Here is a 27,602-nt window from a genome sequence, read left to right on the forward strand (position 1 = left end):
ATGCCCTATGACAGTTACGAAGGCTCTAACCAACTGTGCAACTCAAGGGCCGAGTTAGAACTGGAATGATTGTCAGGAAATTACTGTGCTACGTGTTTAGGAAAGTGTCCTTTTACAGCTACGTCAGGTTCACTGCTTATTGTGTGTTTACAAGCTGAGTTTGGAGATTCCTTACACAGAGAAACAGACGACAGATACCTGGGTGTGTCGTCCGCATGATTCGCCAACGTTTTTCCATCCTGGTCCTATCAGGACTATCATCTTTTGTGTGCCTCATTTCCTGTTCACACCTACACCATAATAGACTTGCCTAGTTTCCAATTGAGAAGTGTGAAACAGAATCTGTGTTACCACAGTAATCCCGAGAAGTGCAGGGGAATAGGCAGGAGTAATAAGTGACAGTTATACTTTTAATGGTAGTGTAATGCTTTTTATCGTTGGGAGTATTATAGCATGTGAGGGATATAACACGTCAAATAATTTCAGGTAACATTTCGCAACTCGCTAATGGTACACTTACACCTCATTATCATAGTAAGTGATACATCTGTCTGGGAATGTCCACAATTTGTCATTCCCACGGAATATTGTTCTGTCTTGATACAGCAAAACAAATTTTGATACCTGCTATTGATCCAATTTTTTTAGCACCACTGTTTTGAAAACAGCTTTCAAGACTGTAACTTCAAAGATCTTTGGCAGAGCATTACCTCTTGTCTATGTATTATAATAATTATTATAATGACAGGCAATAATTTACGCAAATGTGAATAAATCTTTGTGTTGACTGAGTGTTATCCATTCAAGAGCCATCGCACAAGTCCACATCCAACTCTTCACGCACAGATATTTATTATTTGCTATGCACAGACAGTTATCAGCGTGCACCACACTGGCAATGTCCCTTGGGATCTGAAGCGGGGACTCACAAAAATAAAAAATAAAATAAACAGTTTCGTAAGTACTTCAATTGCAATGAAAACGGGACGGTTGGACAGTAAATTGGACGGTTTCATTATAACAGTTGTACACAGGAAAAAATCTCGGGGTGTTGGGGGGGATCTGGATCGATTTCTGGGCACAACCAAGTGTAAAATTATTGGAAGGATTAGTACATCCTGAAATGACCCTCATGCCTCAGACCCCACTACTCGAATAATGCACCTCCCTTTTACAGTAAGAGGCCTCTTACTATCTACGGCATATTCTATCAAAGCTCACAGGACAGCAAATTTGGCCAATGCTTATGTGACAGTGCCTCGTAGAACATGCAGCTTTTCTGTTGAATTGACACTACATCTCTGGTAGCCCCTTTAATGTCTGGAGGTAGCTGCATCATTTTACATTTAACCAGCAGTAATGTATAGCATTGCAAAAAAAGGAAACAAGGGCTTAATCTCAACGCTGCATCAGCATCATTCATCATCTCACAATAACGTTGTTGTTGTCAGCCTCTGCACAAAGATTTGGGTGGACCTGAAAAGGACCTTTTCTTTTCTTTTTTTTTCTTTTTCTTCTTTCAAGTTATTTTGTCTTGGCATGTAGCTGTGAGATGTCAGTAGAAGCCATGAAGTCATTCTCTTTACTTCTTGAACTTGGATGAAGAAAGCACTGTTCTGGAAGATCATAAATTGTCAGAGGCGTCGTAAAGGCATTAGTGTAAAAACCAGGTCTCTCAGCCAAATTGCCGTGCACACACGTACATTGTTTGATGCCGTTTCATGGATGGATGGGACCTGGATCAGCAGCACCTGGTCCTTCTATAACACAGAACGTCAAAAGTGCATCTCAAGTTGGCTACGACAACCGCAAAAACCGTCGCCCTACAGCACGCAAACAGTTCACAAACAGAGAGATAAAAGGAAACTGGGAAGTGGTTTATGGCGCTTATGTTACGGACAGAGGTACTGTTTGTATATAGTGTCTGTTTCTAACACCAGCACACAAACAGCGTCAGTTCTTCCTTTTAGTGATCGGGGTTCATAGTTTGCGAATTGTTCTGTGTCCAAAAATTTGTCAACACATTATATGTATTTAAGTAATATACGTACCACTTGCGCTTGACCCTGTCGAGCTGCCTGCAGCTGTAATACACATGAAAACCAATCATGTCTACCACATTCCACAAAAGTCACAGGTTCAGTAACAGGGAAAGTTTCATAATAACGCGTCCGACAACGAGAAAAGCCAACACGTTCATATGAATGACATCATGTTCTTTTACTTGTTTATTGTATTTTATTTATCTAGTTATTCATCATAGGTTAGGGGATACCTTACGTTGTACCGATTTCGTCTTTTGCTGCTAAGTTACTCACGCGCAAGAGTGACAGATCCGATTGGGAAACTACATAGACATTGGGAGTTACTGTCGAAGTTGCTGGCTCGCTTTGTTCGTGGAACACTGTCGGAACGGCGTCAAGTTTCAATTCGTTCCTTTTTTGTGTCAATCCAAGTTGCACTTGCACGATGTTCTCATCCAGGTACACATTATCGGTGAAATGCGAGGAGCGTACACGGACAGCATGAACACTCCTTGCTTCATCTGGATACCCGCAAGTGATGTAGCTGCTTCCAACTTTCGCTTCGTCTGGGGTCTGGCTGTAGCTGTATCCTTGGCGTGCGAAATCAAACATCGCGGTTTTCGAAGGAAGTTTTCCTGGAGTCAGGAACGCTGCGTCGGTTTCCAAACGACATCTCACGCGAAGGATGCAAGCGTAGAGATAGTATCCGCGTCACTAGAAAGTGTCACATGTGAATACGTGCGACGTGCCGAAAAAAAACAAAGCAGCCCCAGACTTGGCGGCAGACGACAGCGTCCTTCAAAGCGGATTAGCCAGATTCCACCTTGCGTCACGCGATGTTGTTGGCGCTGGCGCTTTCGAGGATCAAAACGAAACCGGATCTTTTAAATTCGATTCCTCATCGCCCGGTCCGTTTTCGAAGGAGAAAATTTGGCAAATAGCTCGGTGGTAGTGTACCGAACACGTTGGTATTGGATTCGTAACCACGGTTCCGGATGCGACAGTCCCTTTAAACCATATTCCGACAACACTGCCATCGCATGTACAAGACACACCCCACCTCCTCAGAATAATCAGAGATATAAACAACACTCGTACATTTGGTAGGGACACAATACTAGCCACGCTGGATGTGACAGTATACTAACATCCCACACAACGACGGAATCACAGCCCTCTGCAATACCCTTTCTTCAACAAACACCAGAAAAGACACAGAAACCATACTCGCTCTAATGGACTTTGTCCTTAAACTGAACTACATCGAGTTCAATGGCGAATACTACCTATAAGTACACGGTACAAGTATGGGCACACCTGTTGCACCCACATACGCAAATATCTTCATGGGGTTCTTAGAAAACAAAGTTCTCAGCGCCCTCTCATTAAAACCCACGGTGTACCTTCGATACATCGATGATCTACTGATAATATGGGAACACGGGGAACATGAATTTCAAAAGTTCATAGATCTACTGAACACCGCGCATAGCAACATAAAGTTCACATCACAACAGTCAACTCACTTTATTAACTTCCTCGACACCACAATATCACTAGACAACGGCAACCTCATCACAACCCTGTACAAAAAGCCAACTGACAAACAACAATACCTTCACTTCAAGAGTCACCACCCGCGTCACTGTAAGGTTGGAGTTCCTAATGGGCAGAGTGTAAGACTACGCAGAATTTGTTCAAACGACGCAGATTACGCTGAGAAGCTTGACGAACTCTGCAGTACACTTGCCCAAAGGGACTGTCCAGACTCCCTCCTAACCGAATTCCGTCGCAAGGCACTCACACTCGATCGAGACGAGGTTCTGGAAAACCGAAAAAATCCTGACGCGTGCCAAATAAGTTTCATCACAAGATATTCCAAACTCCCCAAAGCAGTCGCCGAACACTTTAACGTTCCTGGTCACAATTTTGACAACATTAAACTATATATTCTAGAAACCGGGTTCAGATCCACACGTGACAGACGTGATAGGGAGTCTTATCTCATATACAAGTTCAACGCTCTTCACCCGTCCGGTATCAACAAATCACAAGGCACCCTAGAAACACTTCACAAATAAAATATGCTTTTCCCTTCTACCTCCATTATCATCTGTTATGTTCTGCATGGCCACTGCTTTCTACTTTCTTTATTGCATGCCACAACTTTGTATTACAAATATGCTTAATAAAACAAAAATGAAACCTTTGCTCGTTCTGGAATTTTCCCCACGTAACCACTAACCTCCTTATCTTTCGCTATGCTTGCCAATTCTTGCCTGTTGTCCCGTTTCGCCCACGTGTTCGTGAACCTTCCATTCCTCTGTAATCGGTCTGTAGCCTAGATCACAAAGTTCACACAATCCCCTCCACACTCTAACAAAGCAGCCATTCAGTCCGGCCGTAGAAGCCCGTACGGAACCTTTCTTCCCTCCGGGCTGTTGACACACAATTCGCATGAACCTTTAAACACGTCACACCTAACCCTTTAAATACCATGCCAATGATGAGGACGGTGCCCAGAAGAAGAACAGTCTCTGTTGGAAATACCGGCGGCTTCTGTCCTGAGGCAACTCCCTTCCCAGTTACAGAGTTACTTAAAAAAGGAACGAGCTACTTCAAAGTTACTGTGGACACAAAATAGCAGTACACAGGTACAGCGCGTGTGAGCAGTTGAGCTCGACCTTGAGTTGCCTGCCGTTTATGCCCAACAATTTGCAACGCTTTGCATGTTATTCCCTTTGGGCGCACAATGGTTCAGCTTCATTACAGTGGCAGCGGTTCTTGCCTCCTGAGTAGAATACTGTAATTGATTGAATATCACTGGCATAAAATGCCCGAAAAGAACCGGAGATAAAGCAATAAAATAAGTGGACGTGAGTGAAAAGCGAATTAAAAGTAACTTTGGACTTGGCATAAGTTACTTTGACGAAGTTACCTGTAAATGAAATGAGTTCCTCTGAAAGTCACCCCGTCGCAAATGTACCGAGTTAAGTTACAAATCACTAAAAAAAGGAACTTAGTTACAGTAACGGCTTACCTCGAACTCTGTTTTGGAGATTGACATTGGCCTTCGTGTGGCCAAGCACCGGCTGCCACCACTAACCCAACCTCACAGGCCAACTTAGCGAATGCTGGGCCATACACGATCATGCTCCGACCCCATGATAAATTACGGCTGGCAGCGACGCTTGATTTCATTTTCGGCCCCATATATCATATAAGGCTCCCCCGACACTTCCCCGCAATAACAGGTTATAGAGTAACCAGCTGTAAGCACATTGGGAAGTGCATAATTGCTTCAGATTGCTCATGCCACGTAAATAGTGCTCGATTATATCACGCTTCAGTTCTGGGAACCCTCATATGAGGGCTTCATTTAACGGCAAGGACGCCATAAACACTCTGCATGACATCTCAGATTAAGGAAACCTTCGCAGCCGTAATTCCGCACCGATAACTCATATCGCTTGTCTTTGTGCCAGGGCCAAATAGGTGACACATCACGCGAACTGTACAGGCGTCTACAACGTATTATGCCTGCAAAGACCTATCACAATTTGTCTAGTTAACGTTACTAGATGTCATTAATTATGGTCTGAAAGCCCCCGTTTATAAGCTTAGCCAACCTGTTACTAGCCAGTTATTCAGCCGCCATGTCACCGAGTTCGCTGTTTGTCGTTCTGACCCTTGGCGGCTTTTGTGTCGCTGCACAGATACCTGGAGGCTACAACGACATAAATGTGAATAGTCCGGAGGCTAAAAAGGCAATGCGGTTTATCGTTAAAGAGAGGCTGAAACAGTCAAACGAGAAAGTCGTCGTGGTGAAGGTCACTCGTGCAGAGAAACAGGTACGTGCATGCATTTAGTTGGCGCAAAAAAAATATGAACAAACGGGTCAGCAATCCTGGGGCTAAATAAGTTTCGCTCCGGGGCGCTTAGGAACGCTAAGCCCCATAGGCGAACAAGGAATCCGTATTGTTTCTGGTCCGCACAATCGCCATCCCTAGGTGACCGGCAGAGAACCAGTGGGTTAGGGAAGCGTATCTGGCCGTCATGCAGCATTGTCTATGTATTATCTAAAAAATCGTCCAGATAAGGTCAAGGTGAGCTAAAGGCTGTCCAGATACGTACCGCGCGGGCTGGTCGCTACGAGCCTTCCCGAACCGCACACTCCAGGTCTCTTAACCAGCTTGTAGAGGAGTTAGCGTCCCTCTACATAAGTCCCGACCGGCGATGATGGTATGCGACAGCGAGGCGATGACAGTGGCCTATCTCCATGGATGCGCCGGTTGTACAGAAGCCGGTGCTCCAGGCACGTGACCATCGACGTCGCTGTGACCATCGACGAGATGTTGGTGCTATAGCCCGCCTCGTGAGTCACCGAGCACGTCATGCCACCCTGGACCCCTGATGGACGGTTACGCTCACCACTTCCTACACGGCACCCTTCGGCTTCCACGCCTCTAACCGGTCGCGGTACGCCGTGGTCCCGGACTCCCCAGACCTCCACCTACCGCGATGGTAGACGCGACCGCATAATGAGCAATACGCTTTGCTACCGGTCTCGGTACGTCACTATAGTTACGCCCTGACACTGCACACGCGTCAGGTAGCAACGTTTTCCGGAAGACGCTCGCGAAGATACCTTACGCTGCCCCCGTCGTTCTGTTACCACCTGACACGACGTTTCTCCACGCATTAGCACAATGCTCTGCACCGGCAACCTGCTCCTGAAGCGCCGGCTGCCACGACCTCAAGCCGTATGCCAAGCTGTCCCTCGTCCACGTACCTTCGTCATTCTTCCCGTATCGCAGTATGGGAGTTCTGGAGAAATGTTGAGGAGGGGGCATCCCTCTACATTATTCCCGACCGGCGATGATGGTATTCTATGGAGAGGCGATAACACCTGCCGGTGGAACTTCAACCGATGCTACAGGCATGTGGCCATCGTCGTCGTTGTCCACGGCCTGCTAGAGTTCCGCTCCCCCCGCAGACGCGGAGCGGCGAGAAAGAAGAACTGCGTCTACACCGGAGGAGGAGAGCAAGAACGACCGTGGAAGACGCGCACTGCTGGACGTGTTCACGGTACAGCACACGTTGCGGGAAATGATCGATGAGCACGCCGGAAGCGGCCGAGATGAGGGTTGCCGAAGATAAGCGCTGAAGTCGTCAGGCGTCGGAGCCGTGCGTCGTAGTCGTGGTCTGCGGTGCCGCAACCGGCACGGGAGCGATAGCTCGTAGGGTCGATCACAGGAAGGGCGAGGATGTGTTAGCCGAGATGGCTCCCAAGACGCTGGCTGAACGTGCCGTGATGTCGGCTGTCGCGACTGCTGAAACCGTTAGGCGAGCACGTTGCTCTGGTGCCGTGGCCCGGGGAAGTCGGGATGCGGGATGCGTGGAATGAAGCAGTGGGTCGTCATTGTGCCGGAGATCATAGCGCAGCTGGTTACTTGCCGGTCGGTCCCGGGAAGCCGTGAAGCGATGGTCTGTGGCCGGCTGGGACGATAAGTGAGCGGTCGGGCCTTTGCATGATCGGTTGGATAGGTAGAGGATTGGTAGCGTGGCCGGAAGTAGGATGGGAGGCGGTCCGTCATGTCATCGTCGCATTCGGTCGCCACGCTTTTAATAGTGGCGGTGGCTTCCAGGGGTAGCTTGGTAGTGCTCGTCGAGTGTGTCATCAGAAATTCGGGATGGTGGAGAGACCAATTGCTCCGAACTTGATGTTCATCGTCACCAAAAGTAGAGGAGATGGCTTCACTCTACATGAGTCCCGAATGGAGATGATAGTATACCACGAAGAGACAAGGACAGTGACCTAGAACACTGGGTGACTTCGACAGTAGTCCTGGTTTTTACAGTGGTACAGGGAGCGTCCCAGTCAAGGCTACTGATCGATGCTCGCAAGTTCTCATTGGACCACCCATATCCCAGAGCAAGAGGGTTATTAGCACACCGCACCCTCTCCTATGCTACAATCGCCTCTTCCCTCCCTGTTTCACCCTCCCACCTTCTTCCTCCCCTCGGCGCATCGAGCCGCCAGTCCAAAGCAGGCTGACCACAGCTTCCCCCTTCATCACCCCACCCACTGGCAGCCTGTGGAGGAGAAGCCGGTGCTCCAGGCGCGTGGCCATCGTCGTCGTTGTCCACGGTCTGCTACAAGTTGACTCTCGGTCCCTCTTTCTGTCTCTTTCTCAAAACTGCTTGGTCCCTGTTCAAATCCAGCCCACCAACGCTATGCCTTCAAAGCTCTGTTGATATTTTACGCCACCGCAGGACTGCGATCCTTACCGTGAGGGGGCCCATTGTTTCATTCCCCACATCATCACTACCAATGGGATAGAGTATCGTTTCTGGCGATGAAACTCCCCATTCATCATCTTAAAAATAAAGGTGTGGTTGTTGTTCTCAAACATGACATGCTCAAACAAACCACACGCAGTACGAAACCACACGCAGTCCTGGTAACTTAAGTTTTACCGATCTCATTAATCTTGGTAAACTGCCGCAATAAAGTATACCTGTTCGATTCTCGTTTGTTCCGTAGCTCGCAGTGCGGCGTTTAAAAAGGAAGAAAGCGCGATATATGAAAGACGCAGAAAAAAATATCCTGAGGAGCACAACGTCCGAAAAACCCACTTCGAAAGGTACTAGAATTCCCTTCCCAAGAGAAAACAGATACTACTTATTGCTTGTTGTGCGGCCCTCCATAAATTCGACAGTCCTGCGCTTTGTCATAAGTTCACCCCGGCTGATAATCACATCACAATCATATGATTTATCTACCCATTGGGTTTGGTATGTCAAATAAACGGCTGGCTGTAGGAACGCTCACGCTGCTTTTCGTTCGTTCACGTGGCACGCACCCAGAGAAGCGCACGGTCGTGTCTGAATTATATTACAGTGCTCGCCTTCTACACAAAACGAAGGGCGGGCTGTCCAAGTTTATTTCAATGACACAAACAGACAATACTCAAGCGAGGAATTGCTTGAAGTATTAACTCTTCATCAATTCAAAGTCTATGTCTCTTACTGCTCTTGGTTTGAGGCATTCGGGTAGCAGCTTTGAAGGTGAAAAGGAGTGCGTCAGAATCGCACCTTTCTCTCTGGACCAGAGATGTGGAAGCCTGAGTAAACGTATCCACACTAGACTCCGACAGAAGGGGTGTTTACTCCGACACAGTGTTTACTGCGCGGTGCCACTTCGGCACTGCCCGAAAGGAACAGACAACTCGAGAGAGAAAAACCAGTCCTCGAGAACCGTGACCATCGTTAGATGGCGGTGGCGCTACACCCTTATCCTCGGCGTCCCGCCTTCTCCGGTGTCCCGCAGTGCTGATTTTTAAAATTCGTTTATTTGATATCTACCAACTTTTCGGACGAAAACAATTTTTCGTGTAGGTTGTCGAATGACGCGAAACATAGTGATGTCATCAGCTTACCTTAGCTTAGCTTATCCCCGTCAGCATAGCTCACTTGGTAGAGCCCTGGACCGGAAATCCAGAAAATGTGTGTTCGATTCCTGCAGCTAGCTAACATTCTTAGTGACTTGCTTATTGCATCATCCATTGTTCTTAGGCACTTGAGGTTTCTGTGTTTGTCCTTTCCTCTTTGTTCCAGCCTCAGAACGCGAATTTCCACAGTGATGTCTGTTCCACGGAGGGGTTTCAGGACGCGACTGTCCCTTTAAGGGTTTGGTGTTTCACGGTGTTTCCAGGGTGTTTCACGAATGTATCATAAAACGTTTTGTTTAAAAACCTACTTCTCTGAACATTTTGGGATCAACGCTATTCATCTCAGAAGAGATTTTGCCATTGCCTCAAGCACTGTGGCATTCAATATTCTCCTTTACCGATGATTTCAAGTTTAGCTGAAGCGATACCGAAAATTGCTGTGGCTATTGTATCTGCTCTCTCTCTCTCTCTCTTTGATTCCGTGTTAGCGCCGCGAAGCAGCTATAGCTGTGAGCAGCGTATAGATGTGAACAGATGGAGAGAGGATCGAAGAAAGTAGTGTGTGGAAGTAGTAGGGAGTTAGTGTGCGTCACGGGCTGACTTGAAGGGGAACTGTTTCGACATTCGTCCGGAAAGTCTTCGGAAAACCCAGGGAAAACCTCAGACAGCACAGCGGGTGGTAGGAGTAGAACCCACCACCTCCCAGTCTTGGACACGACCTTGGCTGCCACCAACGAGCGTGAAGCCTGTAGCTGCTCTACACTCTTAAAAATGAACTTCACCGCATAGCACGCTGCTAGCCATCCATAATCTCAAATGATATCGTTATCTGCCCTGGTTCGTTGGAAACGGGAGCCGTACGCCTTTTTTGTGACAATTATGAACCGCATAAGTGTCACAAAAAAGGCGTACGCCTCCCGTTTTTAACAAATCAGGGAAGATAACGATATCATTCGAGATAGTGGTTGGCTCTGAGCGTGCTATGAGGTGAAGTTCATTTTTAAGAGTGTATGCTGGTGGGATTCTACACTAGTGGTTGGGGGACGTACCTGCTAATCGGACCCCCCCCCCCCCCCATGTAGGGCCTAGACAGCCTACACAATAACACTACAGCGCAGACGTCTAGCCTGCATGTTTCATCACTGTCACCGCTCTCCTGATTTTAGGTGGTCAAGGGTTTCAACTACAGGCTGACATTTGAGGCTCGAATATGCAAGAAAGGGAAGGTATGCGTTTCAACAGAGAACGAGGTAAGTGTGCCAGTTGTGACCGAATGTTTGGGTCCTATGTCACGTGCGGCTGATTTTATAGGACCATTGCTAAATTTGACGTTAAATTATTTTTGGCCAAACCCGTCTTTGCAATGCTATTATATGTATCGTTGAACTCTTAAAATCGTTGGACTCTTAAAAATGAACTTCACCACATAGCACGCTGCTAGCCAACCATCACCCCGAATGACAACGTTCTCGTCCTCGATTTGTTGAAAATTGGAGGAGGAGCCTATTTTGTTGCCATTATGCACGGCACAAAATAGGCTCCTCCTCCCGTTTTCAACAAATGGGGGGCGAGAACGTTGTCATTCGCGATGATGGTTGGCTAGCAGCGTGCTATGTGGTGAAGTTCATATTTAAGAGTGTAGGGGCTGCTGTCTCAGAAAATTTCTTTTTGAACCGTCAAGACTCTTAGTCACAATTTTCGTGCCCAATTATGCTCATAGTTTTTGGAGGACTAAAACTGCAAATTACCGCGCATTGCTCGTCAAGAACGGCAGCAAAGCAATGGATATAAAATTTCCAAAAAATTCGAGCTCCGGAGCAAAAAAAGAGATTTTTTGTTTATTTGTTTCGAAAATTTAAAAAAAAAGAACATAATTAAGGTACCGCTACTACTACCCGTGTATTGATATGTATACACAGCGTTTCACCTACAGTAATAAAAAAATTTAACTGGCGACGTATACTACAGGAGGATTGTGGGATTTTCGGCAATGACCTTCTGGAAACGTTTGCCGCCATTTAGGAAGGCTCTTTCAACTGGAGGAGATTTATTTCTTTTACAATCGAAGTGTGAGAATGGCCAAGCGAACCACACTTTTTTGACAGAAATAAGAGTTCCTCCACCGATAACCGCAGACCCAACAAAATATATGTACGGTATAACAAGAGAAATAGTTAAAAAGAATGAATGTAAAACTGCTGCTTATAATGTTCGCTGCTTAAAATTTTGCGTTCCGTGCCACATGGATAACTTGGCGTGCTGAATTTACCGTGTGTGGATACAAATTGTTAAACACCGCCAACATAGTCTAAAATAGTCCAGAAATAGTCAAAAATAGTAAAAGTGCTGCTTAATATTTTGCGTTCCCTTCCACATATGTATAACTTTGTGTAATAAGTTTACTCTGCCGGGGATACAAATTGTTAAACGCTGCCAAGTGCCAACATCGTCCAAAATAATACGAAATTGTCGAAAATACTCTAAAATAGTGCCGAAATAGTCAAAAAATTGTAAAAGTGCTGCTTGCTGTTTAATATTTTGCGTTCCCTGCCACATGTATAACTTGGAGTGATGAGTTTCCAGGGATCTAAATTGTTACACGCCGCCAACATATAGCACAAAATAAGCCGACCGATAAATAATCCGATCCAATCCCGAAATAGTCCAAAATAGTTGTCGAAAATAGTCCAAAATAGTGCAGAAATAGTCTAAAAATACCTAAAGTGCTGCTTATAATTCTTGCTGCCTAATATTTTGCCTCCCCTGCCACATGCATAACTTGGTGCTATGAGCTTACTGCGCCGGGGATACAAACCGTTAAACGCCGCCAACATACCTTGACTCTCTGCTGTTTCGCGGTACCTTTAAATTTTTGTTGAATGTATTTTACAGTTCCTTGAAATTGTTGATTAATGTTTCGTATTCTTTCTGGGATGGTTACAAACGTTATGCGTTTGCAAACATAGACTCAGTGTTTGTACACTGGTGTTTTGTACCAGTGTTTGCACACTCTTAAATTTTAAACACCTTCGTGGGTGTGATTGGATGATACCCTAACTGATTGGATTTTTGATGGAGATCAGCACCCTGAAATGGAAGTACACTCCCCGGGAAAGGTGGGTCAACACCATCTAGGGTGTAGTTGAATATTAACCCTAACTGAATCCATTTTTGGTGTAAATCAACACCTTCAAACAATGGCGTAACGCCTGCAGCTTTGTTTCCGTGGGAAGTGTATTATGCATATCAGCCAAAGTAAATACATAACATGAAAATCTAACGCATTGTGGATCAATATTGTCCCAACGTGGCAATTCCACACTGCTATCATATTGGACCAATATCGGAAGGGGGGATATATTTATTAGAACAAACAAAAAAAGGAGGATAACCAGTATCGGGTCTGATATACGAATATACGTTTAGATAAGTGTACACCCGCTTAAGTTTAGTGGTCGGATTGAAATATCACCTAAATGCGATTAACCAAATGCTCACTCAGACAGGCAGGAGCATCTCCTTTCTAAGAGATAGCATATACTATATACATTGCTTGGTTTGCTGAGCGTGTGCAAATTAGGTGCCCTGCTGGCCTTCGAGTCAAAACGAAAGGTGAGGTGTCCAAGTTTAACTTGATTACATAAAATAAAATAAACTGAAGTGAGGAATTGGTTGTAATACAAACTCACCATCAAGATAACGTCCATGTTTCCTACTGTTTTTTTTTTTTTTTTTGGTATAGAAGGAAAATTAAGACTCAGCGTACACGGCATTCATATTCTTAGCACGACGATGCTAAACATTTCGCTCGATTCCACCCATTTCACATCAGTAGCCACAGATCGGTCTCTGTAACCATTACGCCCATCTAGTGATACTTTACCAATCACAGCGATTGTGCTGCTGGGGTGTCGTCTTCCGCTGAATTGAAATTTGAGTTGATCAGTATAGCGCTTATGAATATGCACCGAAAATAACCGAGGTATGCATGCCGCAGTGTACAGAAAATCTTCGAAATGTGCTGAAAAAGTCCGCAACGTGTACATTTCTTAAAATTGTTCTTGGTACGAAAGCAATGCACGAAAAGCGTATTGTTTGTTTAAGTGAGTATTTTCATTTCATTTAGTTCATTTGTTTCGTGGGGGGCACAAGCCCCGGAGTGCCGGCAAAAAAGCACCCTAGCTGCTTGACTAAGGCCAGGGTCCCGGTTGCAGTGCAGCAGTTGCAATAAGCTAAGAAAGAAAAACATATGAAAGAACAGAATGTTGTACACATTGGGTCATCCATAATACATTGACGTCAACAGCTTTAAAAACAAAAACTAAACAAAACAGGTCATGAAGAGCAACAAGTAACAACAACTAACGATCGACTACAGCGTTCCATTGATTTACACACTGGGTTCAGGGCTATCCTTCCAGAGAAAATGGTTTATTAGTTGCTTACGAGTTATGTGTTGTGTAAACAGATCCATGCCAGCATCCAGGAAGTCGTTTAACAAAAGCGGGAGTGTCATTTTATTAGGGATAGTACGGTAAAATAGAGCCGCCTTGGTGCTGCAGCACACGACAAAGATCACTTGCGCCACAGGTGTAAATCATAGAGCTGAAGGCTTTGTGTTCGTGATTGATAAAAATAGGTAAATACGTTCGTAAACGCCGGATACGCGTAGACAAAACTTAGTGCGAAGTCCAATATATTCGAGGGCCGTGCGTCAAACCTACATCGTCGATTTCTCTCTCTCCCTTTCTTAATTTCTGTCTACACAAACAAAAATGCAGCCAGGGTGCTCGGTACACTTGCAGTGTCACTTTCGCTTTGATCGGGTTTCCGGTTATATCGAATTTCTTGTTTCTCCAGTTCACTTCGTTGTAGCCAGGAGTTGCTGTATTTGTAAACGCCACTTATTCCGTCTTTTTCTTCCTCAATCAGCCACCGCAACACTGCGTGGCAGTTGTCTTCCAAGCACTGAATGGAAAGCGTGGGCTCACTTCATTCGAATGCCACAAGCCCTCGTCGAAGCCTTGACGTCTTCCAAGGGTATAGCCCTTACCCTGTGCCTCGTTTCGATCTACACTCTCAACGCAATATGAGGAAATAAAGTCTGCGATGAAAGTGTGAAACCTGATTTCATTTTTCTTGGTCATGAATTTGTGCCTTTACATTGTTGTCGCTGTGTCGTCGGCGAGACTACGTGACCATGTTTTTGGCATCATGCCCACGGGCCTTCGCAGAGGTTTTTTTTTTCCAGGGGGGAACTGCGTCCAGGGGTGGGGGGAGCGGCACAAACCCCTCTCCTCTTTTCCTGGAGACGGACGCTGCGGACCCGGCGAGTGTCTACGAAACCAAAATCATGACGGCCTATGTATAAAGACCGCACAATTTTCGCAAGTGGCCTGTAAGCTCCAGCGGGAGCACGACACCCTTTGCGCCCCCCTCTCCCCCCTTCTCGGTACGCCCAGGATGTTTCCAGTGTCGGAATGATGCGTTCTTGGCCAACAGTGTTGGCATTTGCGTTTAAAAGGATAATTCGCTTCCTAGAGAAACTGAAAAAAAGAGAAAGAAAAAAAGAGAAAGAGTAAACGTGATGGAAGTATGTAATAGAAAATAAACAGCTCCCCCATCAACCCCTTTCGTTCCAAATCGATGTATTTTCCGAGCTTGCACTATTTTCCTGTGGGCACACGTAATGGGGCCGGAGGAGGGGCATATTACGGGAGGGTGCGATCGACTCGCGTGACGCTTTGTGACGTTGCGTCAGGGCTGCCAGGGAAACAGGGAACATCCTCACATTGCGCCGTCCTGTCGCGGCATTGTTCTCAGACTGACGAACGCGCGTACATCATTCTCCGCTGGAGGGTCTGCTTGCGTGGATCTCGTTCCTCTCAGATGCCGACAGGAAACCATAGCGCTCGAGCTGCCGGGAACTAATGCACGGACCTGATTTAAGACATTGCTTTAGGGGTTTGCTAATGCCCTCCTAAGGAGTGCCCTTCCGCATATGCTATATTGTAATTTACTTTCATCTCGGAAAAAATTATATATATATATATGTCCCGATGGGACCCACGGAGCAGCAGACGTGGTGGAAATGGGTGCACGGGGCTTTTGCTGCTTTCTCAAATACAGGTACTCAGGTGCGCCATACAATCACGAGACTGTCTACTGGACATTCACCTCTTTGCGGACGCCAGTCCACGAGCGTACGGCGTTGTGGTCTATGCACGCACAAGCGTAGACGGTGACATACGCATATATATATATATATATATATATATATATTCTTGAAGGCCTTGAAGATTCAGATGGCGCCGTATTAATACACAGAAGAAATAAGTTCGCACAGAGCACCACCAAAGGAATATCTGAAAATATTCCTTTGGTGGTGCTCTGTGCGAACTTATTTCTTCTGTATATATATATATATTACAAATTGCGTGTCCTCTGGTGCTGCCGCATCGTTCCATGAGTATCTATCTATCTATCTATATATATATATATATATATATATATATATACTCATGGAACGATGCGGCAGCACCAGAGGACACGTGTTTCGCCGTGTTTGCGGCTAGTCGGCCCTAGGTAGCTGCGCATCGTTCCGAATTGGCAAACCAGGGGTCACTCAACGAGCGATCTACACCTGGGAGGGGTGACTGAGCACTCCTCAATGCCACAGTGCAAGCCAGTGAATTATAATGCAGGAGAAAAAGCCATTAAAGGAACAAATAAATGATACTAGACGTGTTTGTAATTCAAACCTACAGATTAACATGGCTTCTATGGCTGCACGCAGAGAAACAGATACTGTGCAGCCATAGAAGCCATGTTAATCTGTAAGTTTGAATTACAAACACGTCTAGTATCATTTATTTGTTCCTTTAATGGCTTTTTCTCATGCATTATATATATATATATATATATTTATATAATTTGTCCTGACGAAGACAGTGCCACTGTCGAAACGTCGACCCCTTGCCCATTTTACTTTTTAACGTCTCCCCATGTAATAAACTAGTGTTTTTAACTTCCCTAAAATCTGTTTCCGCGTCTTTTTTTGAACTTCTATATATATATATATATAATACAATTAAAATTCAAGCGTGCCACAATCCCAGCTGTGGACGGCCGTTTCGAGCTTTGTGGCTCTCATTGGCACAGCGTAGGGATGTGACATGCTCTTGGGTCGGCCAAAACACTGTGTCACTGCAAGACATCAATGTTCCAGGGTGTTAGCAACACCTCTGGAGGCCGCACTGCAAAGCCGGTAAGTACAGATACAAATATAAAAATGAGCGAATGCTCCATGGCTGCACGTGAGGCATATGTTTACAATTCAAGCGTGCCACAATCCCAGCTGTGGACGGCCGTTTCGAGCTTTTTGGCTCTCATCGGCACAGCGTAGGGATGTGACACGCTCTTTGGTCGGCCAAAACACTGTGTCACTGCAAGACATCAATGTTCCGGGGTGTTAGCAACACCTCTGGAGGCCGCGCATATACAGGGTGTTTCCAAAAACGTGTCATTCGGACGTTATAAAAAAACGGGGCGACGGAAAAATACGGGGTAAACGGCATTTGTGTAGCAACTGAATATGCCACCTTGTAAAAATATTTCCATTTGATTTTAATTAAAAGAAATGGAATTTCTTTAATCGACCTCCAAAATTTCCCAAGTCAACATAACGTTTTTTTTTTTTTTTTTTTTTTTTTTTTTTTTTTTTTTTTTTACAGAATTAGAGATCCCGTAGCGAACTTAGCCAGATCCACCAAGAAATTCGCTCGATATTGGAAATGGAACTGCCCCAAAAAAGTCCCGAAATTGAGGCTTCAGAGTTTCAGGTATTCAACGGCGCACAAAATCAGTCGCGAAGACGCGCGGAGAGCAGGACATGCTCCTGCTCCCACGAAGCTAGAACAATTTATCGCCGAACCGGCGTTCAGCACAAGACGTGCCGATAACAAGGCGGTTGACATTCCACCATACGTTGAGAAGCGGCAAACAAAAATGATTCCGCCTCTTTTTTCCCGCCCTCTTTTTTTCGACCTTCTATCTTTCATGGGGGCAGAAGCATGTGCTGCTCTCTGCGCATCTTTGCGACTGATTTGGAGCGCCGTTGAATACCTGAAACTTTGAAGCCTCAATTTCGGGATTTTTTTTGGCAGTGGCATTCGCAATATCGAGCGGATTTCTTGGTGGATCTGACTAAGTTCGCTACGGGCTCTCCAAATTTGTATATAAAAAAACGTTAGGTTGACTTGGGAAATTTTGGAGTGCAATTAAAGAAATTCAATTTATTTTAATTAAAATCAAATGAAAATATTTTTGCAAGATGGCAAATTCAGATGCCACACAAATGCCGTTTACGCCGTAATTTTCCGTCGCCCCCTTTTTTATGAAGTGCGAATGACACGTTTTTTGAAACACCCTGTATGTTATTAAAGGGACTCTGACCAGAAACTGTGGGAGCCCTCCCGTACTTGCAGTCGATAAAGCACCCAACAAGGACTCTCCATGCGAAAATTCATGCATTAAAACCCCGCGGTTTCCCTAAACTTGAATTTTAAACATTCGACTTCATCCGAGTGCAGCACGCCTAGCGTCAAACCGAGAAAACATACGTTTATATAGAATATCCACTCCGGCCTACCATCAAGATGACGTCAACACGGGGGCCACTCGCAACACCCACAATTGGCTCAAACGCGTCACGGGGTCACGCAATACCTCTCAATTTCCTTCATGAAATGGCATTTCTATGTTAATATGTTTTTTTATTACAGAGCCTCAAAAAGAAAAATATACCCTGCATTTATCACCTGCAACAGTTTCTACGCTTTTCTTTTCAATCTGTACACGTGTTCCATATATGCTTCCATATCCGGTCAGCTGTAATGGATGCCGTATGCCGAGCTTGCGAACTGCGAAGTTGTGTGACTCCCGGTTCATCCTCTTTGTTCGGGTCATTGGGTTGGTGTTGGAGTTGGTCGCCATATTCTGAACGTTTTACCTATCGTTGCGGTGTACTGTTCTTGATCTGCTACAAAGCGACGAACCGCAACGGCAGTCACTCGCCTCAGCGAAATTCTGTCTGCTGCATCTCAAAGGAGCATGGGGAGATCATGATACCTTCAACCACAGAAACCAAGTGTGCTGTCGTGTGGTCCTGACGGAAAAGTAGTTTCAACAAGGTTAGCAGATTTATTTTTCAGTTCCAAGTCTACGTACTGAAAACCATGCAAGTGCAGTCGATCATTCTCGTAGCTGTTGTGTAACGCGTATGCTTTCTTACGTATCCCACAGAACCCTCCAGTTTTTCAACCAAGTTATCTTGATGAGATCCTTCTGATGGCTTCTTACTAGGCTATGCCGCTCCGAAGCATTGAGATGGGGAAGCGTCGTGGTAGCTGCACCTCCGCTTTCGAAAGATGAAACAGTCTTTCCACACTGTGCTTACTGGCTTTGTATAGAGTCTGGCAAATCCGACAGACTTGGACTGCCTTTTTCAAGAAAGTTTGAAATGTAAGTATGTGTATATTGGTTTCACATATGCACCACATATTGAGCGTGTGTATGATTGTACTTTATATGCTACAGCATATGAGCATACATTATTATTCAACACCTAGTGTGGCAAACTCGACATCAGTCACACAAAGCCAACAATTGCCTTTTCTTCAATTGCTTATTTTTATCATATCATGTTTTTGTCTATATCTCAATTTACCAACCAACAATGTATATTATTTTAGTATAATCGTCTGATATTTAACAAGTCACAGTTTTACCATGGTTTTGGCGCACTATAGCCCGAGTTGCTTATGTGCCATTAAATTGAATCATCATCATCTTCGACTGCCATTATTCAATTGAAGTGCCAGGTGAATATAATGATATGGCGAGATATATTTTTGCTGTCATCCTGGAATTACTCATTTCAGAAGAATAGTCACCGTGAAGTTTGTTTTCGTTTTCGGAAACATTAAGAGGACTAAAACCAAACGCTTTTCTTTCAGAGCATCCCTTATGCACCTGCATTTCAATTCCAATCTGTATTACAAGAATGACAGACCACTCAACAGAGATGAACATCTGAAAGTGAAGGATCTGGAATGAAGATACGTTAATCTGTGTGAAAGGTGCTTAGTATGTGTGTGAGTCGAGGACATAGGTCTCAAGCTGATTCCTGTCTTCAGACGACGTGACAACTATGCTCCTTCTATCTATTAACCAGCTCCACGTTTTTGGGGTCCCTTTAAACTAATGGAGCACATCATGTACTACCACGTTGTCAGTCAAGTTGAGTCTGTCGATTTCTTTTTTTAAAATTCCATCATGGCTTTAGAAAAGGGTATTCAGGCAAAACTAACGTAGTGGAATTCGTTCGCAGCATTTTGAACTGTCTTGATTTCTGGGTCCACGTAGATGTAGTATTTTTTTATTTTGTAAGGGTTTTTGACACTGTGCTGTATGGTCGCGTGTTGGCGAAAGTAGCCTAATTAAAATTTGATCCTGCTAACTGGATATGAGTAGTAATGTATCAGCTCAACTAGCCGGCAAGTCACATCTTTGTCTGGACGCCATTAATTAGCTCTAATTGCTAATTGGGACCCCCCACATTAATCAGGACCCACCAGGGAGTCATTTCACTAATTGGGGATCATCTAAGACACGTCCAGACGAAGATGTGAGTTGTGGGCTAGTTGAGCTGATAAAAAATAAAAAAATAGGTAGAAAATAAAATAAAAAGATAGAGATAGAGTGGAGAGAAGGAGTTTAGTTGAAGATCAACGACGTCATCTTGAAGAAAGCGGCCCGGAACGGCCGCTGACCGTCGCTGGGCGACGGAGCACAGAGGCAGGTTGCAAAGCATCGCAGCACCAGTTCCGCACATCCTGTGACGTCAGCTGTGACGTCATCATGGCATGTCTGGGCAAGTTAGGACAGCTCTGGACATGCAAGGAGAAAAACACTCGTAATACAGAGGCTGGGAAAGCAAGAGTATGCAAACCATCAATAGCTAACAAGAAAAAACAATTAGTTACACAACAAATGAGCCCACCAGAACAGGAGCGCAGAACCATGCGACTGCTCCATCCGAGAGGCAGGCAGAAACTGACTCGTAATGCTTTTTTGTCCTGTATAAAGCCCCGCAGCTGCACCCCCTAGCGGTTACTTTCTCAACTAATCTCACAACAAAATTATTAAGAATCACGCCAGCGCTACTCCCGGTCCCAAGGCAGAAGATGATAGAAAATGGCGGGAATGCCCGGACAACAGCAACCAGCACTGGCACGAAAATCGCAAACAAAGCGGGAACAAAGTTGACGAAAGCATTAGTTACGCAACAAATCACCTCACCACAGCAGGAGCGCAGACCGATGCGACTGCTCTCGTCGACAGCCAGGGATCAAGTGACGACGGAGCGAACGACCGCACGTCTTCTCCAAACGAGAGCCAGAGGTGGACTGACGTAAGCGCCACTCTACGGGTGCTACGCATGCGCGCGCTCGTAGCGCCCTCTGCGCGCTCCTACCGCCACCTGCGAGAGGCTAAGAGAGAGAAGAGCATTCCTGCGCCCCCTGCTGGCAGTTCTCATTGGTCCAGACATCATCCTATTGTCTCAGGGCTACACTGTTTTTTTTCCACTAATGCTCCTTTGGTCAATCTGCAGTGAAGCCACGGTATGACGTCATCATGCACCTGCGTGGCTCAAGGACGCGTGCGCTCTAGACAGGGGACCTATTATTTATTGAATCACTATCCCAAGATTATTTCCTTTATTCTTCTATAACGATTGCATAGGAAACTATTGCAGAAGAGCACCATGCATGAAAGCTGATCGTAGGAATTCCAAAGTCTTACTAAATGAGACTTGCAAAAGAACAAAACATCCTAACATGTAACTCCATCAATGGCTAATAAGAGGACTAGGCACTCAACAAATCAACGCGCGCAGAACTCGGGGCAGCACTATCGTCAAGACGACAATGTTCCTTGTCAAAAAAGAAAAAAATACTAAGCGTCAACAAAGGAAAGCATGCATATCGGGGCATATCAGGACACGTCAGGACAAATCGTACGACTGCTGGGCAACAGAGGAAAACAAACACTTGAACAGAGTGAAAAAGGCACTCACCATCATTTTTCCCGTTCACAGCATTCCCTCATTGTAAATCCGCTCGTCACAAAATCCACCTGCATCGTCGAACACCATTCACCAGTGACGAACCACTCATCCGCACCCCATCATACGCTCTTCCACTGACGGCCAACGCCAGGAGCAGAATTTGCGTGTCGAGACCCGTCAGTGTCCAAGAGAGAAGTGAATCCTTGCGCCCCCTGCAGGCCGTTCTCATTGGTCGTAACGTCATCCTATTGTCTCAGGGCTACACAGTTTTTTTTTCCACTAATGCTCCTCTAGACAAGGTCAACCTGAAACAATAGTCTCTCGGTATGCGGTCATCATGCAGGTGCGTGGCTCAAGGACGCGTACGCTCTAGACAGGGCACCTGTTATTTATTGAATCACTATCCCAAGATTATTTCATTTATTCTTCTATAACGATTGCGTAGGAAACTATTGCAGAAGAGCACCATAGACAAGAGGAGATTGCAGCATTTCATTCCCAAAGTCTTACTGTACAGGAAAAAAAATGGTTCAGCAAGACATAAAGTCACACACCTGTCCCCCTCGCGGTTACTCTCTGAACTAAATGAATCGCAAAATTATTAAGAATAGCTCTACTCCCATTCAAGGCAGCACTATCGTCAAGAATATGCCTTGTACAAAAAGAAAAAAACTACATGTAGAAGGAAAGCATGTCAGAACAAGCCCAGGCATGTCAGCGCATGTTTGTCAGCCAACAAGGGGGAAAAAGCGAAAAGAAACAAAGAAGGAAACCAGCATCAAACTATTTCCAAGCACACGCACTCCTCTTGTTCAAAAACAGTGCACATCATAAATCCGTCCAGGGCAATACACACTATTTTTCTATTGCCACACTTTTTTCCAGTGACGGTCAATGCATTGCTACAGACTGCGTGACGTCATCACATCCTGTCTGAAGAAGAAGACAGCGGCAAAGACTCCTATTAATTATTGAATCGCAAGATTATTTCCTTTGTCCTACTCTTAATGACATTGATTCTCTCATTAAAATTCAACAAAAAAGCACCCCGCATATTAACGATTTTCACCCCAAAGGCTCATCATGGTCATTAGAATTACAGTAAACTGCCACTGCTCTTTTAAAATAATAAGTGAGACCACTGAACATCACCTCCAGGCTTATGTAATACGTGACCCTTTCTATGCTGATACATTCGTTGTCTGAGGCTACACCTGCGAGCAAAAAAGGCGCGGAAGCCGGGTGGGCAAAGTTCCATTCGCGCATTGCGAGCATAAAGGCGGGAAAGGCTGCGAGCAAAGTTCTATTCGCGCATTCCAAAGCACAGGACAGAACGCCTTTACGGGAACACGATAGCATTCCTATACTATATTAATGATTATTGCATTGCAGTTTAGAAAAACTACAACTAAACTATAATTTTAGGAACCCAACTTTCTATGGAAACTATAATTGCCCTATTACTTGGATCGCTACTAATGAAGCGCTCCAATTTTTTCTCTCTTCCCATTTCACCCTTGTCATGCAGGGAAGCAGACTCATATCCAACATAATTAATTTACACTGAGGGTGTCGTGCTTCAGGAATTCCTATCCTGCGCTCAGGTGCAAGCATTTCTTCACGGATACCTTTAACAGCTGACTTCCTCAACATATCGAACACCCAACAAAATCAAACAAACAATCAGAGAAACCCTCTTCTCAGCTGTACCATGCGACTGTCTTCTTCGTAAAATCGGTGATCTGAGGAAGAGAGCAGCGAAAAATTGCGCGCACTTGTGCTTGACTTTAAAAAAAAACTGAAGCATATGCCAATAAACCAAGAAAAAGACACTCATGTCTGGTATCTGATAGTGCCACATACACAGACGCATTGTCGCAAAGAAAGCACAGGACAGGGATACACAAATTTCCTTAGGTGAGCAGGGAAAAGGCTTAAGACCTCAGGAATAATAGCAGAGTCACTGGACATCGCTACGCGGCTAACACAAGATAACAAGATAATAGCGGCGGGTAAAATTGCAACACTGCTAAACAAGCCCCAACATGCCATCATGACGTCGCAATCCAGGAAAAAGAAGCACGCGCGCGCACACAGCAGCTCAGGAATGCACAAGGAGAGGTGCTTTATAGGAATTTCTACTCCACACACTCAGATACCAGCATTTCTGCACAAATACCTATAACGGCTGACTTCCTCAACATATCGAGGAAAGCGAATACTAACACTCAACATATAACAAAAAACAAACAAATTCCATTCTCATGAACTCTCTCCTCTGCCGAGCGGCTTTCTCCTGCTCTACCTGGATGCTGACTGTTTCCCCTCATCTACATTCTGAGTAAACGCCGTGAAAGGAGAAAAGAACCGCGAAAAATTACACGTATGTGTGCTCCAATAGCTGTAACTGCAAGAAACCGTAGCGCACGCCAATACACTGAGAAAAATACACCTATTTCTGCCACCAGATAATTCTTGCCACATACACAGTCGCATTACCCTTGCGTAAAGAAAGCACAGGACAGGGATACACAAATTTCCTTAGGTGAGCAGGGAAAAGGCTTAAGACCTCAGGTCACCACACATCGCCACGCGGCTAGCACAACATGACACCAACAAGATACTAGCAGCGGGAAGAACTGCAACACTGCTAAACAAGTCCAGACATGCCACGAGGACGTCACAAATCAGGAGAAAAAAAGCACACGCATGCACGCAAAGAGGACAACGCATTAAACACACGGAGCGCTCAGGAATAATCGTAGCGTTACCGCACATCGCTACGAAGCTCAACGTCTAACACAAGACGACAACAACAACAAGATATTAACGAAGGGTAAAAATTGCAACACTGAACAAGTCCAGACATGCGACATCGCATACAAAACACTGCTCATCGGGGAAAAGGCCTAAGCCCGCGGCGGATCATCATAGAGCATACACAACTTCATTTTTCTACTTCGCGTAAACTAAACGCGGTCTGCTTGGAAAACGACGTACAAATTTTCTTAAGGAGCAGAGAAATATAGAAATTTCTACTCCGTGCTCAGATACCAGCATTTCTGCTCAAAAACCTGCAAAATTAAGCACTGCTTACTTCGTCAAGATATCGAACACCCAACAAAATCAAACAAACAACCCCACTTCCACTGGTAGAACACTATTCAGCTTTTACGCAGGAGGCTTTCTTCTACATAAAAGTAGAGAAAATAAGAAAAAGAGCAGCGAAATATTACACGCACTTTTGCTTGACTTAAAAAACCTGAAGCATATGCCAATAAACCAAGAAAAAGACACTCATGTCTGCTATATGATAGTGCCACATACACAGACGCATTACCCTTGCGTAAAGAAAGCACAGGACAGGGATACACAAATTTCCTTCAGTGAGCAGGGAAAAGGCTTAAGCCGTACCGCCTAGGAATAATCGGAGAATCACCGCTTATCGCTACGCGGCTAGCACAACATGACAGCAACAAGATATCAGCGAAGGGTAAAAATTGCAGCAAGAAAGACACTACTGAACAAGTCTAGACATGCGACATCGAATGCCAAAACACTGGTGATCGGGGAAAAGGGCTAAGCCTGCGGCGGATCATCATAGAGCATACATAAGTTCATTTCGCGTAAACTAAACGCGGTCTGCTTGGAAAACGACGTACAAAGTTTCTTAGGGAGCAGAGAAATATAGCAATTTCTACTCCGTGCTCAGATACCAGCATTTCTGCTCAAAAACCTGCAAAATTAAGCACTGCTTACTTCATCAAGATATCGAACACCCAACAAAATCAAACAAACAACCCCACTTCCACTGATAGAACACTATTCAGCTTTTACGCAGGAGGCTTTCTTCTACATAAAAGTAGAGAAAATAAGAAAAGAGCAGCGAAAAATTACACGCACTTTTGCTCGCATAGCAATAAGAGAAAAAAATAAAATAAAATAAAATATCGACGCACACGCTAATAAACTGTGACAAAGACACCCATTTCTGCTATCAGATAATTATTGCATAATGCTAAATACTCATTTGCATTGTCCCTGCGTGAAGAAAGCACAGGGCAGGGATACACAATTTATCTTAAGCGAGCAGGGAAAGTCACTTCTACTCGAACAGCTTAATACCATAAAGTCTGAATTTTTGCAAAGCAAATAAAGCTTGAACAGCGCTACGAACGTGACAGACACATACTAACAAACAAACAAATAAACATACAAACAAACAAACAAACAAACAAACAAACAAACAAACAAACACTTCTATTCATTTCTATTGATAAAGGCGTAAACCACACTACAAGAACAAAGCACGCTGCTTCAGGAAAGCGTATCAAATGCGTCGCAACAGGACCGGCTCTCATAAAATAGCCTGCCCAAAACGAAGACTTCACCAGGTTCGCGAGGTAATTCCATTAAAAACGCTCTCGGTCTATCCTACAGATAGCAATGCAAGCGCTGCTTCCCTTATTTTTTAAGCCACTATTCCACGCAATGGTACATAAATGTATCACTCGTGTCACATGAAAAAGCACACACACAAAGAACTTACTTGTCAAGTGGGATCCCTGGTTCAGGAAAGCGCGCGCGCACACACAGACACACACTCACATTTGCACAATCACAAACACAACGTCTATTCTCACAACCACATAAATCCATATTATTCCTCAGGTCAATAATTATCCTACCATCGTCAAAGGATGGCTCACTCTTGTATGCGATCGCAAAGCGATAGGTCCTCGTTCCGGATGTAATAGGATATCGCCACTCGGCCGACGCGAACCAAAAAAGAAAGAAAGGAATGCGCGTTCGCTATACCTCCACAAAGAAAACGGTGCCGTGCTTCTACGCAGCGCTCATCATACAGGAGTGAATTGTCTTCTTCGTTTTCCTTTTATTTTCTTGCACCCATATATTTTGCAAGAATACTATAGAGCAGAACGGACAAATGTGAACATCATTCGCTACACACTGTAGCTCTCATCATTTTTAAACCAAACCACTTAACATGTGTTCATAGGTCTTCACTAAATAGGTGAGCCGATAATGACTCAAAATGAAATGAAATCAAATAAAATAATCATTCCAGCATCGCTGGCTGCAAGCTTGGGTACCCTGCTTGGGTCTGCTGGCGCTGGAATAAAAGATTTATCGCGAGGGTACTACAATGGTGAGCTCTGCTGCTGTTTAAGTGATAAAACAGTGCTCCCGAACCGCGCCCCACGCGAGCCGCGCGCGGAGCCGTTCTCGGGACGCGACGCGCGCGATTCCCCGTGCGAGCGCAACGCGGGCCTCGCGGTTTGGACGCGCGCGATCCCTTTCCCCGAGCAGGTGGACTGTTTTATCACTTAAACAGCAGCAGAGCTCACCATTAGTACCCTCGCGATAAATCTTTTATTCCAGCGCCAGCAGACCCAAGCAGGGTACCCAAGCTTGCAGCCAGCGATGCTGGAATGATTATTTTATTTGATTTCATTTCATTTTGAGTCATTATCGGCTCACCTATTTAGTGAAGACCTATGAACACATGTTAAGTGGTTTGGTTTAAAAATGATGAGAGCTACAGTGTGTAGCGAATGATGTTCACATTTGTCCGTTCTGCTCTATAGTATTCTTGCAAAATATATGGGTGCAAGAAAATAAAAGGAAAACGAAGAAGACAATTCACTCCTGTATGATGAGCGCTGCGTAGAAGCACGGCACCGTTTTCTTTGTGGAGGTATAGCGAACGCGCATTCCTTTCTTTCTTTTTTGGTTCGCGTCGGCCGAGTGGCGATATCCTATTACATCCGGAACGAGGACCTATCGCTTTGCGATCGCATACAAGAGTGAGCCATCCTTTGACGATGGTAGGATAATTATTGACCTGAGGAATAATATGGATTTATGTGGTTGTGAGAATAGACGTTGTGTTTGTGATTGTGAAAATGTGAGTGTGTGTCTGTGTGTGCGCGCGCGCTTTCCTGAACCAGGGATCCCACTTGACAAGTAAGT

General features: G+C 45.0%; 1 protein-coding gene and 1 long non-coding RNA gene across 2 annotated transcripts; one reads left to right on the top strand and one right to left on the bottom strand.

Moving 5' to 3' along the window:
• Positions 1-847: 847 nt before the first annotated feature.
• LOC135375912 (uncharacterized) lies at positions 848-5,034 on the bottom strand. The gene is made up of 3 exons (XR_010417432.1): positions 2,052-5,034; positions 1,704-1,760; positions 848-1,616 (listed from the first exon to the last, which is right to left on the bottom strand). It is a non-coding gene; the product is annotated as an uncharacterized LOC135375912 (long non-coding RNA).
• Positions 5,035-5,668: 634 nt separating this feature from the next.
• LOC135375931 (salivary cystatin-L-like) lies at positions 5,669-14,606 on the top strand. The gene is made up of 3 exons (XM_064608554.1): positions 5,669-5,875; positions 10,645-10,728; positions 14,411-14,606. Exons 1-3 carry the CDS (start codon positions 5,681-5,683, stop codon positions 14,504-14,506), a joined length of 375 nt encoding a protein of 124 aa, XP_064464624.1. The 5' UTR covers positions 5,669-5,680; the 3' UTR covers positions 14,507-14,606.
• The last annotated feature ends 12,996 nt before the right edge of the window (positions 14,607-27,602 follow it).

Source organism: Ornithodoros turicata, chromosome 1 (genome assembly GCF_037126465.1).
Source record: "Ornithodoros turicata isolate Travis chromosome 1, ASM3712646v1, whole genome shotgun sequence".
NCBI classification, from domain to species: Eukaryota; Metazoa; Arthropoda; class Arachnida; order Ixodida; family Argasidae; genus Ornithodoros; species Ornithodoros turicata.

Coding starts and splice junctions, on each gene's coding strand:
- LOC135375931 (XM_064608554.1), top strand. CDS start 5,681: ATGTCACCGAGTTCGCTGTTTGTCGTTCTGACCCTTGGCGGCTTTTGT. Junction 5,876..10,644: donor TCACTCGTGCAGAGAAACAG/GTACGTGCATGC, acceptor TCCTGATTTTAG/GTGGTCAAGGGTTTCAACTA. Junction 10,729..14,410: donor GCGTTTCAACAGAGAACGAG/GTAAGTGTGCCA, acceptor TTCCTCAATCAG/CCACCGCAACACTGCGTGGC.